Source organism: Rhinatrema bivittatum, chromosome 5 (genome assembly GCF_901001135.1).
Source record: "Rhinatrema bivittatum chromosome 5, aRhiBiv1.1, whole genome shotgun sequence".
Classification (NCBI taxonomy): Eukaryota; Metazoa; Chordata; class Amphibia; order Gymnophiona; family Rhinatrematidae; genus Rhinatrema; species Rhinatrema bivittatum.
The window spans coordinates 368,881,893-368,902,053 of record NC_042619.1 but is presented as its reverse complement, the minus strand read 5'-3'; the positions used below and the strand labels follow the sequence as shown (position 1 = coordinate 368,902,053).

The window sequence follows — 20,161 nt, the reverse complement described above, 5'->3', positions numbered from 1 at the left end:
GTGGTTCTCAACCTTTTTTCTGTCGGGACACACCTGACAGATGGTTCTCACATGCGTGACACACTGACCCATGATCGTCACAGGGCTAGATGTAAATGTACAGTTTGCATCCACGGGAACCCTCCTGATCCACAATAATGGATGTAAAGCAGAATTATGACATTCCCCATTCAACTCACTCTACAAAAAAGATATTCTGGTTCTGGTGTCATCTCAGTAACAGCAACTCAAACTCCTTCTACTTTCAGGCTCAATAGCCCTACTTATGAAAAGACAGCAGTTTACCACCAATGCATGTCCTCTTGAGAAAACGCAACAAATAAGACTGATAAAACACTTACATGCTAGTAAAATATCTCTGTAACAGACACAGAACCGACCTAACATACTCCCAGGATCTGTAGTAATGCACATAAACTAATCCACACACAGTTACACCTGTATTATGGAATACACTCAAACAGGAGCAACCCTATCTATGAAAAGGCAACACTACAAATATTAAATCAGGCCCTAAAAACCAATACACCTCTTATTAGGAAAACAGAACTAGCAAGCAGCTATAGATCCCCACACAGAAATAATTGTAAAACTAAGCTAATAAGCAGAATAAATGTTTCACAACAACTATGAACAGAATAACATCCAACAATTAAAAACTCATAAAAACTATTAAAAATTCTCCAAACAACACCAATAAAATATTTCAAAAAAAGCAGACACATCACATAATATTAAATAATTAAAATAGCAGTCAATCAAGAAAAATAAACTTAAAAAGCCACCTTTACTTACCCCCTCCAGCAGCTCTCCTACTCCTCTTCCATGCAGGCTGTAGCACACACCAGAAGCAGCAGTAGTGGCTAAGCTCTATACTCATGGTCCTCTTCCTTAGGGCCCATGTCTCACACACACACACACACACACACACACACACACACACACACACACACACACACACACACACCATACCAGTCATGCCCCCATGACCAGTTTCTGTCTCTCACACACCAATCATCTCCCAGTCTTTGACAAACACACCAGTCACCTTCCTGAACAGTTTCTCTCATGCCATACACACACACACAGGCTTCCCACTCCCGTGTTCCACTTACATATATGGGCTTCTCACTCTCATAATCACTTTCTCTTTCTCACATACACTCACCAGTCTCTCACTCCCATGCTTGTTCTCTCCACATGCACAGGCTTCTCATTCTCATAATCACTTTCTTTCTCTCCCACATACACACACACCAGTCACCTGATCTCTCTCATGCATACACACACACACAGGCTTCCCACTCCCATGTTCTCTTTCAGATATACAGGCTTCTCACTCCCGTGCTGTATCTCACACACTCCCAGCTTTCTCACTCCCATGCTCACTCTTCACATGCACAGGCTTCTTATTCCCATAATCACTTTCTTTCTCTCTCTCACATACACACAAACACACACCAGTCACCTGATCTCTCTCATGCATATACACACACACATAGGCTTCCCACTCTCATGTTCTCTTTCAGATATACAGGCTTCTCACTCCCATGCTGTGTCTCACACACACACACAGGTTTCTCACTCCCATGCCCACTCTTCACCTGCACAGGCTTCTCATTCCCATAATCACTTTCTCTCTCTCTCTCTCACACACACCCGTCACCTGATCTCTCTCATGCATACACACACACACACACAGGCTTCCCACTTCCATGTTCTGTCTTACATACACAGGCTTCTCCCTCCCATGCTGTGTCTCACACACACCCAGGTTCTCACTCCCATGCTCACTCTCTTCACATGCACAGGCTTCTCATTCCCATAATCACTTTCTCTGTTACACACACACACACACACACACACACACACACACACCCAGTCTGTCTCTCATTTCCATGCTCGCTCTCCACGTGCACAGGCTTCTCATTCCCTGAATCACATTCTCTCTCTCACATTCACATACACACCAGTCACACCGTCACCTTACCAACCAGTCTCTCTCATATACATGCACACACACAGGCTTCCCACTCCCATGCTCTCTCTCACATAATCAGGCTTCTCACTCCCATGCTTTCTTTCACATACACCCCCACAACACCAGGCTTCTTACTCCCATGCTTTCTCACATACCCAGATTTCTCACTTCCATGCTTTTTCTCTCTCTCTCTCTCTCACACACACATCCCTGACTGTCTCACACTCTCACATACACATCAGTCATCTCCTTGAGCAGTCACTTTCATTGTCTCTCACATATACACATACATCAGCTCTCTGACCAGTTTCTCTCAATCACACACACATACTCTCGATCAAATACATTCTCTCACTTACACACAGGCTCTCAATCACACACATTCTCTCACTTACACACAGGCTGGCTGTTTCTCTCTCTTTCTATCACTCACTTCCTCTCCCCCCCCCCCCCCCCCCCCCAAGCACAAACGGTAGCTGCTCCTCCTCCTCCAGCCCCCGCAGGCCAAGAAGGAAGAATTCCATCGATCGTGGGAGGCTTATGCTGCTCTCTCCTTTCCCTTCCACTTTCTCCCCCAGAGCAGGAAGATCAGCTGGCCTCTCCTGCTGCCACCGGACTCCTGCTATCTTCGGGCGTCCGAACTTCCTGTCGGGGGAGGGGGTAGCGGAAGCGCAGCGCACAACGTCCGCTTCCTCCCTCCCCCCCCCCCCCCCCCGACAGGAAGATCGGCGGACCATACGGCCCGACGCCCGAAGATAGCAGGAGGCCGGTGGCAGCAGGAGAGGCAGCTGATCTTCCTGCATTGGGGGGAGGAAGCGGAAGCTGCGCGCGACGCTTCCGCTCCCCCCCCCCCTCCGAACAGGAAGACCGGTTGGCCATACGGCCGCAGCAGCGCTTCCCCATGTGTGCCGTGATGGCATGCGCGAGGCGTGGGTTCTCTTGCGGCACGGCCTTTCTTCTTCCCGCGCACCACTTCCTGTTCCGGGTCGGGGGGGGGGGATGCAGGCGCGGGAAGAAGAAAAGGCCAGCCGTGGATGCCACAGCTTTTTTTTTTTTTTTGCACCGCTGCCGTTCCCGCTGGGCTTGAACGTGCTGATAGCCCGGCGGCAACGGCAGCAGGGAAGAACGAGCAGCGGGAGGGACCGGGAGCCACGCGACACACCTGCCGGTGCTTGGCGACACACTAGTGTGTCGCGACGCACCGGTTGAGAACCGCTGCCTTAGAGAATAGCCACTGCCATTAGCAATGGTAACATGGAATAGACTTAGTTTTTGGGTACTTGCCAGGTTCTTATAGCCTGGATTGGCCACTGTTGGAAACAGGATGCTGGGCTTGATGGACCCTTGGTCTGACCCAGTATGGCATGTTCTTAAACCTTCCATATGAAAACTGCACTAACTGCCAGATTTCAAACACTAACAACCCTACCTATGAAAAGGTAACATTGCAGACATTACACCAGACCCTAAAACACCAATTCACCAGATATTAGGATAACAGAACAAACCAAGCTATTATAGATCCCTGTACAGAAACTACTCACTTGCAGAATAACTCACCTCAGTCACGCATACAGAAACACAGACCCTCACCAAATACAGAATAAAGGGAAAATAATTCTGAGGTTAACTAGAAACATGCAAACAAAAACTGACATGGAAAACATAACAAGGCAGACTCCATATGCAGTGCAGCGATGGAGAAACAGAAACATACCATTCTTCATTAAACATCAAACAATAAAATCAAGATATATATAAACTATCAATCATAATAGTAAAACCATACTCATAAAAATAATAAATATTTCAAATGATTAAAAATATTTAACATTTTTATTTTCCAATCAATAAAATATTTCAAAATGGCAGATGCATCAAATAACACCCAATAATTAAAACTAAGGCTAAAAAAAATCCCTTGCTCTCCATATCTGGTAACTTTAGATTCCAGTCACCCTGAGATTGTCATGGATTAGTCAGAGATAGGACGCATGCACAAACTTTCTCCTCTTATATATACATATATACACGTTCTAGCATAATTGTTCATTCTCACACAAACTCCCTTATATTATCTCTCACATACATGCTGCATGGCCCCCCAACTCTGGCTTACACACTTGCTCGTTTCCGTCTCACCAGGAATTCAGATGGAACCTCCTCGTTTTCTCCTGTTCGGATGTATTGAATATAGAGACTACCTTGCTCCTGATCCTGGCAGGAGATCAGAGCGATCCGGCTACAAGGGGCATTCGGATTCTTTGGAGTCTGCCATGTTGATATGGGGCTAGATTGAGCCCTCATTGAACTTCGACTGGTCTTCCATGCGACTATTCAATTGAGTATATTTCTGGAGTGCTTCTGACACATATCTAATAACTGCAGTTTTTTCTTTCAGGCAATAAGACATCAGTTCTTTATGATGATGAGAGGATGATTAGTGTAATTTTTGGGACCCGGGAAAGGGGGGGGATGGAAGGAGGGCTCATTTCTCACATTGATAGGGGTCTACACTTTTTGTAGATAAGGGTTCTCTTGGGTTATTCTATGGGGCGGAGGGGTGGACTGGGGGGGGGGGCGCAAAGGGAGGGGGGAATTGTTTGCCTGGGCAAGGGGATTTTGGGGGCTGGGTGGTTATACAGGGTGGTAATACCTGTTTGGGGAGGTGGGAGTGGAGGCCATACTAATTTGTGTATAGGAAGTAGGGAGAAGGGGACGAGGTAAAGGGGAAGTCTGGGGAGGTGATATGGAAGGTCGATGGTTAATATAAAATGTGTTTCTTTGAATGTAAAGGGCTTAAACTCTTCCTGTAAGCGTCAAATGCTATTTTGTGAACTTAATAGGTTATAAGCCACAGTGGCATTTGTGCAAGAGACGTATCTGTGATGTAGAGACGAGTGTCTGCTGGCCTCCACCCGCTTCCTATTACAACCTTTTGCGCCATCCACATCGTCCAGTAGATATAGCGGTGTGGGGATATGTTTTTCCCAGCATGCAATTGTTCAAGTGTTAGAATGTTATTTTGATCCTAATGGTCGGTATTTGATAGTTTTCATAGATATTAATAGCACAAAACTTTTATTAGTGAATCTCTATTGTCCAAATACACCTCAGTCTGTTTTGCTAGATGAGATTAATAAACAATTGGGTGAACATGTGGGGAGTAGCATTGTCATGGCGGGAGATTTTAATGTTTCTTATTCCCCCCGTCTTGATACTTTCTCAGGGACTATGAGAGGGGGGAGGAAGGATAGGAATTTTCTCACAAATTTAATGAGGAAATAAATGACAGCTAGTTGATATTTGGTGCTTGTTGTTCCTTCTAGCAGGAACTACACGTTTTACTCCCACCCACACGACTCCTACTTTAGGATAGGCTTTTTCTTGATTACAAAAGATCTAATCTCCCGCACTTGTAAGTCTGACGTTGAGTGTATTACATGGTTGGACAATGCACCAGTGTGGTGGGAGGTTTCTCTGCTAGATAGGGATATTGGTATAATGTTCTGGAGGTATATAAAGCGCATTGGGGAAGTCATTGAGGATTATCTGTTATTGAATGACCTGGAGGAATCCTCACCTATCTCGGTTTGGAAGGGGTTGAAAGCAGTAATACAGGGACACTTGATAGGATTGGGATTCTTTCATAAGAAAAAGGAGGAGGAAAAATGGTCAGTTTTATTACAAGAGCTTAGTCAGCTGGAACAGCAAGATAAATCACATCCAGGCTCTATTCCGGCTGGGCGACTGGATCAAAAAAGGAATGAAATTCTGTCTGTAGATATGGAGAGAGTAGCTTTTGGTTTGGACCTGCTCAAACAACAATTTTATGAGTTCGGTGACAAAAATAGTAGGATGCTCGCAAATAGGTTAAAACCAGGAAATTAAAAGCACAAATCTACCAAATTAAGGAAAGGTCTGGGAATATGATATTAGATTCTAAGGCCATTCGGGCACGCTTTAAGCAATTTTATGAGGAATTATACTCACCAGACACTGTGGCCACAGACAGAGATATCTCCTCCTATCTAGAAGGGATCGAATTACCTGTTTTGACAGAGCTTGAACAGCAACAATTGGGGAAGCCTATCTCGGAAGTTGATTGGGCAATAAAAGATCTCAGATTGGGGAAGTCACCCAGGATTGATGGGTTCACCCCCTTTTTCTACAAGAAATTCCGAGTTTTAATTCGGAACCCACTAACTAAAATGTTTAATAGATTGCGGGATGGAGGACAGCTTCTCCCCTTTGAGAATGTGGCCGGAATCACTATTTTGCCTAAACCGGGAAAAGACCCCATTCTCTGCAGCTCATATATCTGCAGCTATATCGCTCATAAATGTAGACTTGAAACTTTTAGCAAACATTTTGGCGTTTCGCCTTTGGGGGGGGGGGGGGGGGGTAATTGGAAACTAATCCAAGCAGATCAAGCCGGCTTTATGCCAGGGAGAACAACTGCTAACAATATACAGAAAGTTTTGGACTTTCATGTTACCAAGACTTCTGGAGATTCAACGTTATTTTTATCATAGATGTCAAAAAGGCGTTTGATTGGGTATATTGGCCTTTCTTATTCGCAGTTATGGAGAAAATGGGTCTAGGAGGTTCCTTTCTAGCGTGGGTGCAGGAGCTATATAAAGAGCCGATGGCTTGTTTAAAGATTAATAATGGTTATTCTGAGAACTTCCCTATTTGCAGAGAGACACGTCAGGGGTGACCACTGTTCCCTTTGGGGGGGATTTTAAAAGCCCTGCTCGCGTAAATCCGCCCGGATTTACGCGAGCAGGGCCTTGCGCGCCTATTTTCCATAGGCAGCCGGCGCGCGCGTAGGTCCCGGGGTTTTTGGAAGGGGGCGTGTCGGGGGCGGGGCCGAATGACGCGATGTTTTGGGGGCGGGGCGCAGCATTTCGGGGTTGGGCCCTGGGGCATGGTTTTGGGCCGGGGCGTTCCGGGGGCGTGGCCGCGCCCTCCGGAACCGCCCCCGGGTTGGGTCTCGGCGCACCAGCAGCCTGCTGGCGCGCGTAGATTTACGTCTCCCTCCGGGAGGCGTAAATCCATGGATAAAGGTAGGGGGGGTTTAGATAGGGCCAGGGGGGTGGGTTAGGTAGGGGAAGGGAGGGGATGGTGAGGGGAGGGCGAAAGAGTGTTCCCTCTGAGGCCGCTCCGATTTCGGAGCGGCCTCGGAGGGAACGGAGGCAGGCTGCACGGCTCGGCGCGCGCCGGCTGCCCAAAATCGGCAGCCTTGCGCGTGCCGATCCAGGATTTTAGAGGATACGCGCGGCTATGCACGTATGTTATAAAATCCAGCGTACTTTTGTTTGCGCCTGCTGCGCAAACAAAAGTACGCGATCGCGCTTTTTAAAAAAATCTACCCCTTTATTATTTACAGTGAGTGTGGAACCCTTGACTGCAGCTATCCACTGTGCAGAGCAAGTGAGGGGGATCCCAGTGGGAACAGGACAGTATAAAATTTCTTTATATGCTGAAGATATTATTTTTTTCACTAATTCAGCCCTCAATATCTTTGCCAGTAGTTATGGCAAACCTAGAATGTTTTAGTTACATCTCTGGTTTTCAGGTTAATCATGATAAATCAGAAATTTTGCTCATCAACTTCTCTAAGGAGGTAGAGGTAACTTTCAGGAGGAGATATCCTTTCCAATGGATAGCAGGGCCTATACGGTATTTGGGGTAAATATTAGTGTAGACTTTAAGGATTTAGTATGATGTAATTACAGCCCTTTGCTACAGTCCCTGAAAAGAGATTTGGATAAATGGGATAGATTAAATATGTCCTGGTTTGGAAGAAGCGATTAAAATGAATCTATTACCTAAAATCAGATACCTTTTTCAAGTTTTACCCTGTAAAATTCTGGATCACAATTTACATTCCCTCCAACGTAAAGTTTTTTTTTCTTTCATATGGCGTAGAAGGCCTCCACGGATGTCCGGGGGGGGGGTTTATATCACCCTAGAAGTGCGGGAGGATTGGGAGTCCTCCATCTTTTGAAATATTATGCAGCTTCTCAGCTCAAAAGTGTTATAGAGTGTCATGATTTAGGCTCTATGAAGCACTGGGTAGAAATTGAACAAAGTTTATTAGGCTAAATTCCAATATACTCAATCTTTTGGCTGGGTACACCCTCGGTTTGTGATTGGGCTTGAGTATCCCCCTGTTTGCACTGCACTGTATCCGTTTAGAAACGCTGGAAATTTTTACTCCTGGGACCCAAGACCTATTCAGAGTTATCTCTTATTAGATATTTGCAGGAGTTCCCAGCGGGATTAGAATATGATGTTTTTCATCAGTGGAAAGACAAAGACCTTATTAGTTTGGGGCAAATGTGGGCTAACAGAGGGATTATTTCTTTTTGAGACATGCAGACTAACTTTGGTTTAACTAATAATGATTTTTTAGCATACGCTCAATTAAAACACTTCATGTTAACAAAGAAAATAAGGAAAGATCTGCAGCAAGGGTGTTCGATCTTTGAAGGGTATTGTATATTAGTGGGCAAGGTGGGGAAAGCTATCACGAAAATATATCAACTGCTCAATACTAGGGCCCCTTGCAGAGCAAAGCACATCTCTGCATGGGAGGCCGACATGGGTGAGCATTGGGAAAAAGAAAAATGGGAAGTATGTTTTCAGTATTTGGGCAAGTTTTCCATGTCAGCTGCAATGATGGAAAATCATAAGAACAAGCCTATACTGGGTCAGACCAAGGGTCCATCAAGCCCAGCATCCTGTTTCCATCAGTGGCCAATCCAGGCCATAAGTACCTGGCAAGTACGCAACAACTAAGTCTATTCCATGCTACTGTTGCTAGTAATAGCAGTGGCTATTTTCTAAGTCAATTTAATTAATAGCAGGTAATGGACTTCTCCTCCAAGAACTTATCCAATCCTTTTTTATACACAGCTACACTAACTGCACTAACCACATCCTCTGGCAACAAATTCCAGAGTTTAATTGTGCGTTGAGTGAAAAAGAACTTTCTCCGATTAGTTTTAAATGTGCCCCATGCTAACTTCATGGAGTGCCCCCTAGTCTTTCTACTATCCGAAAGAGTAAATAACTGATTCACATTAACCGGTTCTAGACCTCTCATGATTTTAAACACCTCTATCATATCCCCCCTCAGCCGTCTCTTCTCCAAGCTGAAAAGTCCTAACCTCTTTAGTCTTTCCTCATAGGGGAGCTGTTCCATTCCCTTTATCATTTTGGTCACCCTTTTCTGTACCTTCTCCATCGCAACTATATCTTTTTTGTGATACTGAGACCAGAATTGTACACTATTCACCCTCCCAGGTGGCACATTGGCTCCCTAAAGCTCTAGCCCCTTTTGCTGGTGTATATGCTTAGATAAGGGTTCCTTCCTACACATGTGGTGAAATTGTCTCAAGATTGGGAAGTTCTGGGAAGATTGTCAGAAACTAGTAGAAGAGATATTAGGAGTAAAAGTCCCCTTACAAATGGATATTTGGTTGTTGGGTTTGCCTTGTTCCAATTTAAATTATGAGAAGTGATGTCTTTTCTCGTTTTGCGCGACAGTATCCAGAATGCTGATTGCAGCACAGTGGAAAACTGCTGGGGTACCTAATAAAGATCAAGTGTTACAGAAATTACGCCAAGTGCAGTATTTGGAGAGACTGACTGCTATTAGACGAGATACCTTGCCTAAATACTACAAAATGTGGTCTCTATTAGATAAGTGTAAGAATTCACTAACATTATCCTATCAACAATGAGATTACCGACCCCTCTTATCATTGCATCACATTTATTTTATGAATTTTAGTAATAACGTTTACTTGTACTTTTACTTCTTATCACTCATTTTAATGCTTTTAAAGTTCATTCATGTGCTATTAATATTTTAATTATGTGTTAGTAATATTTTATATTTATTAGTTCTTGTATTATAATAATTTTTATGTTTTTTAGGAATTGAAAATGTAATAGATATTTTATGCAATTGCTGTAAACCGTTATGATGGAATCTACCGAATGACAGTATATATAAAAACTTGTAAATAAAAATAAATAAATATTCTTTGACTTTGTTAACTTCTTACTGGGCAGCATCTTCTAATTTTCTAGTTTTCAAGATTGATGGATTGTGGGGGGAGGGGGGAGTGGGTGTAATAATGAAAATTTTGGGAACAGTTTTAAGATTATCATAGTTTGCAGATAGGACTGCTGAACTGATGTTTCCTAGCTACCTTTTAGCCGCTGTATACTCTGTGTCTTGGATGTCTGGTTGTTGTGTATTAACCCTCAATAAAAATGTTATTAAAAAAAAATCACTGTGTGAGCACAACAGCAGCAGTACAACAGTGGCATGTCAGAGAGAGTGTTTGTGTGTCTTTATCAGAAAGTGTGAGGGAGACACACACCCATTCAGACTTGTGTCTGTGAGAGAGTGAGTGTGTGTGTGTGGGTGTCTTTCTAACATAGACACACACCTACTCTCTGTGTGTGGGTGTGTCTTTGGGTCTGAGAGAGAGTATTTGTCTTTGTGTGTATACGTCAAAGTTTTTGCAGACTGAAAATCTGTTTGTGACTGAGCGTGTGTCTGACACTGGCTGGCACTGTCACTTGCAACTGGTTCAAGAGCCAGACTGGACATCCAGGATAAGAGATATAAGCAGATATGTAGGGGACCCAACCAATTTGAATGGATGGAATGGGGCTGCAACTCTGCTCACCCCTGGTCTAGAATGTGCTCAACATCTTAGTTATTTTGGAAAGATGTTTATTTGGAGATATTTTGGCTCAATTTTCTCAGGTTCTAGGGTCAATTTGGCTGTTTTGAGAGCACATTTAAGACTAATTGGAGAAAATTATTTTTCACTCAGCACACAATTAAGCTCTGGAATTTGTTGCCAGAGGATGTGGTTAGTGCAGTTAGTGTAGCTGGGTTCAAAAAAGATTTGGATAAGTTCTTGGAGGAGAAGTCCATTAACTGCTATTAATCAAGTTTACTTAGGGATTAGCCACTGCTATTAATTGCATCAGTAGCATGGGTTCTTCTTAGTTTTTGGGTACTTGCCAGGTTCTTGTGGCCTGGTTTGGCCTCTGTTGGAAACAGGATGCTGGGCTTGATGGATCCTTGGTCTGACCCAGCATGGCAATTTCTTATGTTCTTATGTTAAGCTGCAGGGAAAGTGCATGAGGGCATCAGATATCCTGTGGGCGGGTTTTGAAAAAATCCCCCGGGCTGATCTTTTACTGCAATCCTCCCCTGCACTCAGGTGTCCTTATTTATTACTTTGAATATGCATGAAATCAACTATCAGGTGATGGGCCATTGAATGAAATGTATCTTCTGCAAAAGCATTGTTTAAATTAGGAGCCCCAGCTAGCTTTTGGTGGGGGGGGGGGGGAAGCGTATATAGAGGAGTTAGTATTTGCCATCACTACACAGTCATAGAGGCGATGCAGGTAAGATTGCTCAATAATGCGAGCAACCATATATACAATACTTTGTATTTAAATTGGATATTCGCATAACATTAATCTGCATAAGTCATTTCCACTCACCCGGTAAGTACACACCCATTATGTGCTTTTGTGCATAAGTACACACACATTATGCGCCTTTGCAGGGATTAAAGGAGAGAGCAGCTACTTGTCTTTCCATTGTCACCATCTCTCAGGAACATGCAGGCCATATGAGAAAGCCGAACTTTTTCCAAAGGGTGGTTGACCTTGAGAAGGAAGTCATGAGGGTACACAGCATTCTGTACGTTACTGAATCCAAGAGATTCAGCTCTTATCAAAAAGATCACGTTTGGGAGCATATTCGGCACAAGATAAATGTGATCTTTGAGAACAACAGAAGTGTGGCAGAATTATGCCACAAGTGGCGTGACCTAAACCAGGATGTTAAACAAAAGCAGTCCCAGATGCGTGCAGAGGGGGCAGAGATACAGCTGACCTAGACAGCGGCGAAGCGGCTGGTTTTGACCACCATTCTGGAGTCTGTTGTGACAGGGGTGGTGGACCTGGACTTCTCCCAACTAGACCAGCAGCAAGGTAAGCACTTGTATTATTTATGCAAATAGATTGGTTTATACATGGCATATAGTTTGTGTGGCTATACCAGGTCCTTCTATTATAATGATCCAGGGCAAATGTACACATGGAGAAGAGCCAGATTCACCCCTTGGCTCCAGAGCACCAGGTTTGGAGTGTAGGCCACTGCACTATAAGATAGGTGGATCTTTTTGCTGTATGTACCATGATAATATAGTAACACTTATGGTCTGCATGTGAGTTCCTTTATAGAGGACTTGACTTTCTAGTTATAGACAAGCACATGGTGTATATATTGTTTTCTCCATATCTGTATGGACACATGACCTAGTGCTGTCCAGTTTCCTCTCGCCTCCAGTCCCAATTAAATGGACAGTTCATAGGCACATTACCTGTTCCACCCTATGACTTGAATGTGAGAGCTGAGCTTGCAGATTGCAACATCTAGAACCAATAAGCAACCCTTTTCAAGAGTGTACGCTGATAGTTGGTGCCCTCAGCAGCCAGTCGGGCTGAGCAAAAACTTGTGCTTCCAGGGAATATATGTTTGGAAGAGGTACATTTTTGAGACTTTCACTAGAGCAAGTCATATTCAAGTCATATGGTGGAACAGTCCGGTTTTCAGGAAGTCCACAATGAATATGCATGAGAGAAAATTAGCAGGCACTGCCTCCATAACATGCAAATTTTCTCTCATGCATATTCATTGTGGATATCCTGAAAACCTGACTGGCTGGAGGGTCCCCAGGACAGGGTTGGAAACCACTGCACTAGAGCATCAGGAGGTGCTGAAAGAAGGCTTGGGGACCTGTACTGTTTAACATTGAAATTCCTGAGATACATATACACCTAGTATGTGATCTAAAACATGTATCATTTTTACTGTTGCAGGAGGCCAGCAGGACAAACGGGCAGGGCCAAGAGCTGACTAAAGGCTTTGCTGGCACATCGGGCACCAGGAGACGGAAGAAGAGCCACCAATGGGGAAAGAGCAGCGGCAGCCATCTGCCATGTAGGAGGAGATGGATGAGGAGCAGGAGGAGGATAAACAGGGAGCTGGGCTAGATTCACTACAAGGTGAGCCAGCAGGCAGACCCTTGCAGAGCAGCTCCCCTACAGAAGAGGAAGCTGCAGAACAACTGCAATTGCTGTGCAGGCCAGGCCAGTGGAATGCCTCTTTAACCAATTGAATGTTCGGGTCCTGGAGTAGGTGGGTGCACTCCACCCAGAGCTCCATGGCCTCCAGGTAGCCATCCACAAGGAAGGACGCGCAATAAAGGAGAAAATCCAGGGCCTTTGCCAGGCGATGGAGGACCAGATAGACATCTGGAGGGAGCTACTTTAACACATGCCCTCTTGGCAGTTGCAGCCACTACCAATTCCACCATCTGCAACTTCCCCACCTGCCAGACCCTCCTGCAGCCACCTTCCAGAGCAGCCAAGTCCTGTGCCTTCTGAGGGACCTGCGCTGTGAGGAGTTCTCGCCAAGGACAGCTCAAGGCTCCTGCACATGGCCCACCCAAAGCAAAAAGCCCAAAGAGGTAATAACTTTCTTTATTGTACTACACATCTGTATGAGCACATGTAAATAAAAGCACTTTCACCACCAAAAATATCTTTGTATCAGAGTGTTCATTTCCTCTATAGCTTGTCTTTGACTGTGGCGATGTATCACTTGCAATTCCTCCTGAGTGAGCTATTATTCTTCTTCATCTGTAATCTTATCCAGTCCCTCTTGAAACATGTGTCTGGTTTTGCCCAAGTTATGTATCATACAGCAGGCTAGGAAAATCTCACAGACTTCAGGTGGGTTGTAAAGGAGGCATCCTTCAGATCTGTCCAGACAGCAAAAGTGTGTTTTGTGTAGGCCGAATGTTCTCTTGATGACTGCTCTGGTCAGCCGTTGGGCCCTGTTGTATCAAACCTCTGCAGTGCTCTGTGAGGTTACCACAGGCATCATGAGCTAGGTTTTGATTGGATTGCCTCTGTCACCTGTAAGGGAGAAGCCAGAGAAGAACATTAGGTAGGCTTTGAGGTTGGACTGCACATTAGGGTCCAAGCTGTCGTCCTGGGACACTCACAGAAGAGGTTAGTTGTGAAGTGGTGTTAGCGATGGATGCATTCCTACCTAGTAGCCAGCCCTGGTGATGCGGTCTTCTGACTGCGAGAGGATGTAGGCATTGTGAGTGGATTCAGGAAACTTGCACACAAAATGCAGGATGAGGCCTTTAGTGTCATAGACCACCTGCATATTGAGGGAGTGGAGGTCCTTGCAGTTGCATTAGGTGGCCTCAACTCCCCCTGGTGCTCTTATAGGGATGCATGTGCAATTGATAACCCCCAGGACAGAGGGAAAGTGTGCCACTTAATAGAAATCCTGCATGATTTGTTCTTGTTGCTGTCTGCTCTGAGGGATGGATATATACTGGCGAGTTCTTAGCAAGGCGGCCAGGACTTGATCGATGCACATGTAGATAGCAGACTGGCTGATGCCAGCCATGACCCCAAGAGGAGTTTGGAAGGTGCCAGTAGCAAAAAAGGTTAGGGCAGTGGTGATTTTGAGATGTGTAGATAGTTACTGCATAGATACTTGCAGTATCTATACATAGATACTTTCCTTATTAAACCTGAACCTGCACATGACTTCCTCCTCTGACAGATCTAAACACTGTCCTGTAGACCCTGTGTGCAGGGTACCTCCTCCTCGTCGTCCTCCTCTCCCCTATCTCTCTCTCCCCTCTGGCTTAAAGCCACAAGTACCTTGACAGTTATTAGAGTCATTTTGAAAAGAAAGTGTGACTCTGTGTCTCTCATCCCCTCAGTATGTGGCTTCTACTCATCCTCCAACCCACCCCCCATGGTCGTTAAGGTCCCTGTTTGCTGCAGTTTGTTCCTGTAATGCCCAGACAAATGCAGAAGGTTGAATGTAGCAATCTGATTGGCCCAGTCTATCCCTGACACTCTGACAGCATTCCCCGTGTGATCCTGGCTGTCCCTGAGGAAGGGCAACGTTTTCCAAGCGTTCCCCAGTTTGTCCCAATTGGCACTGGAGATCCTCCCTTCCACCCACAGGCAGTTCTTGCTTCCACTCGGCAAGAGTAGGTGGCCTGGAAAACACAAAGCAGCTAATCAAATCTCTTTGGTGGCCGTATATGTAAACCCACTGTAGCAAATTTGCATGCATAAGTGTGCGCTGTCAATGCCTAGGATGGTTGTAAAATACATTGTTACGTGTGTACGTATAGTCACACCCCTAACATGCCCCTTTCTTACTCACTTGCTGATATGCATATATGCGCACATACTTTGCGGCTTTTAAAATACGCGTTGCTAGCGCTCAGCCCAGATATGCGTGTATATGGGCATTTTTGTGCGAGCAACTCTTTTAAAATCTACTTCTTAGACTTTACGCTTTACTTATACTTGTTTGTAATTTGTTGTAAAATATTCTGGTTTAGAATGCTTTTATAGATACAAAAAATAATATTTACAATATACTGTTTTGTAATGAAAATATCTTCATGCATTGTATGTTTTTTTTATTTTACATAGGATGCTGAAACTTCCAAGCGGTACTTAATAAAAGCAGAAACAGAATTAGAAGAAACGAAAAGAGAAAATCAAACACTGAACATCTTGTTAGATCAGCTCCAGGAAGAGAAAAGCAGACTTAATGCACAAGTTGAAAAGTTTGAAAGAGCAGGTATTCAACAAGTGCTTCAGTGTCAGCTGTTCACAAGGAGACACACAACTACAGACCATTAGTCTTTCTTAAATAGTGGGCAAAACCACTAAAGAAAAAGACAGTGCAGCACTTTGAAACAAGTAGGTTTCAAAATATCAGGCAACATGGTGTCACAAAGGGAAGATCCTGTCAGATCAATTTGATTGAGTTCTTTAATGATGTGATGAAAATAGTGAATCAGGGAGGTGTAGCAGATGTTGCAGACTTGGACTTCAGTAAAACTTTTGACACTGTTCCTCATAGAAAACTGGTAAACAAACTGGATAGAATGGAAAGTTGTACTTTGGGTAAGAAACTGGTTGAGCAACAGAGTGCAGAGAGTGGTGAGTCCATACTAGTGGAAGTAAAATGATCAGTGGGCAGAGATGTTGCTAGGTACTTAAAAGATTTGGGGCATGGGTCTGTGGGACTCGGGCTGTATGCTCCTTCCCTCATATTTTTTTTTAATTTAAATGTTTTATTAGTGTTGCCAATAGTGATAAGAAAATAGCAAAATCAACCATTTGTCATACAATATCCAAACATGGGTTTACACTCTTTTGTACTTTTTATACCTCCGATACCTCCCTCCCCCGACCAGCCTATACAGCTAAAAGACCATAAAAAAAAAGGTTTAAGATGTCATATATATTGAACAGTACATCCAACCTCAGTATCGTAGATTAGAACAGAAAAAAAGGCTTTTTTCGCTGTGTATACCCAGTAGGCACTCATGTAATGAATAAAATATGTCAGAAGTCTGGTTAGAGGCATAGTTTAGACCACCACAGAAATGGCTCCCAGATGAGTACATGAATAGATACCTTGTCCTCTCTCACTGCTGATAGGTATGAGAGATTATGTAGATCCCACAGTCTGCAAAGAACTGCCGAAGATGCGGGAGGAAATGGCTTTTTCCATTGCGAGGATGCTGCTTGTCTGGCAGCGCACAAAATGTGATTTATAAGATGAGCATGGGCGTAAGACCAAGCAGGAGAATAGAAGGATAGGAGATGCAATCGAGGGTCAAATTCCACCTTCAGAGATGTCATTTCCCAAATAATCCTTTCTATCCACTTCCCAAAGATAATCATTCTTGGGCATTTCCACCAGGTACTAAGGAAAGTTCCAATCATCCCACATTGTCTCCAGCATTTATCTGGGTAGTTCGGGTATAGTTTATGTAAATGGTGAGGTGCCATCGGTACAGTATTTTGTAATTCATTTCTTTCACAGCTGCCGATACAGAGCTCTTAGCTGTAATAGCGTAGCAATATTCCCATTGCTCTGTAGGCCACTCCTTATCCCACTCGGCCTCCCAGCCTTGCACATAGTTTCTTTGGAAAGTGACTGGGGATAGAAGTAGTTGATACATTTTGGATATTAGCCCCTTGCAGGTGTTTTGTAAAAAAACAAAAACACAGGGGTAGATTTCCAAAGGCTACGCACATAAGATACGTGCGTAACCCGAGAAAATCTGCCCCTGCGCGCGCCGAGCCTATATTGCAGGTAGGCGTAACTTCTGAAGTAAAGGTGGGGGGGGATCTAGTTTGGGCTGGGGGTGGGTTTGATAGGGGAAGGGAGGGGAAGGTGGGGGGGAGTGGTAGAAAAGTTCCCTCCGAGGCCGCTCCGATTTCAGAGCGGCCTCGGAGGGAATGGAAGCAGCCTGTGCGGCTCGGTGCGCGCAAGTTGCACAATTGCGCACCCCCTTGCGCGCGCCGACCCTGGATTTTATAACATGCGCGCGGTAGCGCGCGCATGTTATAAAATTGGGCATAGATTTGTTTGCGCGGGGTTCCACGAACAAATCTGCGCCCGCGCGCAGGTTTTAAAATCTGCCCCACAATCTTTCAAATTCTGAAAGATCCCGGGCCACTTGGTGACGTATATTTGGGTGTGACAAGTAATGGGTCAATTGCACATAACAATAATAATCGTAGGTCTCCAAGTCAAATTGGTGTCTTAAATCTTCAAAAGTGAGTTTCTGCATGTCAACAAATAACTGGCAACAGCACCACAGCCTTTAAGAACATAAAAACATAAGAAATTGCCATGCTGGGTCAGACCAAGGGTCCATCAAGCCCAGCATCCTGTTTCCAACGGAGGCCAAACCAGGCCACAAGAACCTGGCAATTACCCAAACACTAAGAAGATCCCATGCTACTAATGCAATTAATAGCACTGGCTATTCCCTAAGGCAGGGGTGGGCAATTAATTTTCCCATGGGGCCGCATGAGAAATTGGGATGGTTTTAGAGGGCCGGACTAATATAATTAACTCAGTTCTCAATAGCTCTACTTATGAAAAGACAGCAGTTTACCACCAATGCATGTCCTCTGAGAAAACACAACAAATAAGACCGATACAAACGCTTACATGCTAGCAAAATATCTCATCTCGGTAACAGACACAGAACCGACCTAACATACTCCCAGGATCTGTAGTAATGCACATAAACTAATCCGCACACAGTTACACCTGTATTATGGAATACACTCAAACAGGAGCAACCCTATCTATGAAAAGGCAACACTAAAAATATTAAATTAGGTCCTAAAAACCAATACACCTTTTATTAGGAAAACAGAACTAGGAAGCACTATAGATCCCCACACAGAAATAATTGTAAAACTATACTAATAAGCAGAATAAATGTTTCAAAACAGCTATGAACAGAATAACATCCAACAATTAAAAACTCATAAAAACTATTAAACATTCTCCAAACACCAATAAAATATTTCAAAAAAGCAGACATCACACAATTAAAATGGCAGTCAAGAAAAATAAACTTAAAGCCACCTTTACTTTCCCCCTCCAGCAGCTCTCCTACTCCCCTTCCCTGCAGGCTGTGGCACACACCAGAAGCAGCAGTAGAAGCTAAGGTCTATACTTATGGTCATCTTCCTTAGTGCCCATGTCTCTCACACACACACCATACCGGTCATGCCCCCATGACTAGTTTCTGTCTCTCACACACCAATCATCTCCCAAACAGTCTTTGGCACACACACACACCAGTCACCTTCCTGAACAGTTTCTCTCATGCCATACACACACACACACAGGCTTCCCACTCCCGTGTTCTACTTACATATATGGGCTTCTCACTCTCATAATCACTTTCTCTGTCTCTCTCTCTCTCACACACCCACACACTCACTCACCAGTCTCTCACTCCCATGTTCTCTTTCAGATATATAGGCTTCTCCCTCCCATGATGTGTCTCACACACACCCAGGTTTCTCACTCCCATGCTCACTCTTCACATGCACAGGCTTCTCATTCCCATAATCACTTTATTTCTCTCTCTCTCTCTCTCTCTCTCACACACACACCAGTCACCTGATCTCACTCATGCATACACACAGGCTTCCCACTCCCAAGTTCTCTTTCAGATATACAGGCTTCTCCCTCCCATGCTGTCTCACACACACCCAGGTTTCTCACTCTCATGCTCACTCTCTTCACATGCACAGGCTTCTCATTCCCATAATCACTTTCTCTCACATTCACACACACCAGTCTTTTTCTCTCACACACACCGTCACCTTACCAAGCAGTCTCTCTCTCTCTCTCATGCATGCACACTCACCCAGGTTTCTCACTCCCACAACACCAGGCTTCTTACGCTCATGCTTTCCCACCTACCCAGACTTCTCACTTCCATGCTTTTTCTCTCACACACACACACATCAGTCACCTCCCTGACTAATGTCTCACACTCTCACATACACATCAGTCATCTCCCTGAGCAATCACTTTCATTGTCTCTCACATACACACACACATCAGCTCTCTGACCAGTCAATCACACACAGGCTGGCTGGCTGCTTCTCTCTCTTTCTCTTACTCACTTCCTCTTCCCCCCCCCCCCCCCCGAGCACAAATGGGAGCTGCAGCAGCCCCCGCAGGCCAAGAAAGAAGAATCCCATCTGCCGCGGGAGGCTCATGCTGCTGACTCCTTTCTCGATTACCGGCTGCTTCAATTGCTCGGGGACCGACGCTGCAGCCGACGCGGCACGGCTCTTTCTCCTTCCCGCGCACCGCTCCGTGTGTCACTTCCTGTTCCGGGTCACGGGAGGGGGGGGGTGCAGGCGCGGGAAGAAGAAAAGGCCAGCCGCGGGTACCACAGCTTCTAACACCGCTGCCGTTCCCACTGGGCTTGAACGTGCTGACAGCCCAACGGCAGCGGGAGAGACCGGGAGCGCGCGCCGCGGACCGGCAAAAAACTCCCACGGCCCAGTCCTGGTCTGCGGACCGGTGGTTGGGGTCCCCTGAGATAAAAGACCACGAAAGGCGGAACTGTGACATATGTAGGAAAGAAACTCGAGCGAAGGCACGCTGTCCGATTGGCTGGTGCTGGGCAAGCCTTGCCCAGCACCAGCCAATCGGACAGCGTGCCTTCGCTC

The 20,161-nt window shown here is 45.0% G+C and overlaps 1 protein-coding gene across 1 annotated transcript in view; it reads left to right on the top strand.

Moving 5' to 3' along the window:
- TSGA10 (testis specific 10) overlaps positions 1-20,161 on the top strand; it is a 607,624-nt gene that overhangs the window by 44,799 nt on the left and 542,664 nt on the right. Inside the window, exon 4 of the mRNA XM_029604773.1 lies at positions 15,578-15,728. Coding sequence (XP_029460633.1) covers positions 15,578-15,728 — 151 coding nt within the window. The remainder of the gene's footprint in view (positions 1-15,577; positions 15,729-20,161) is intronic.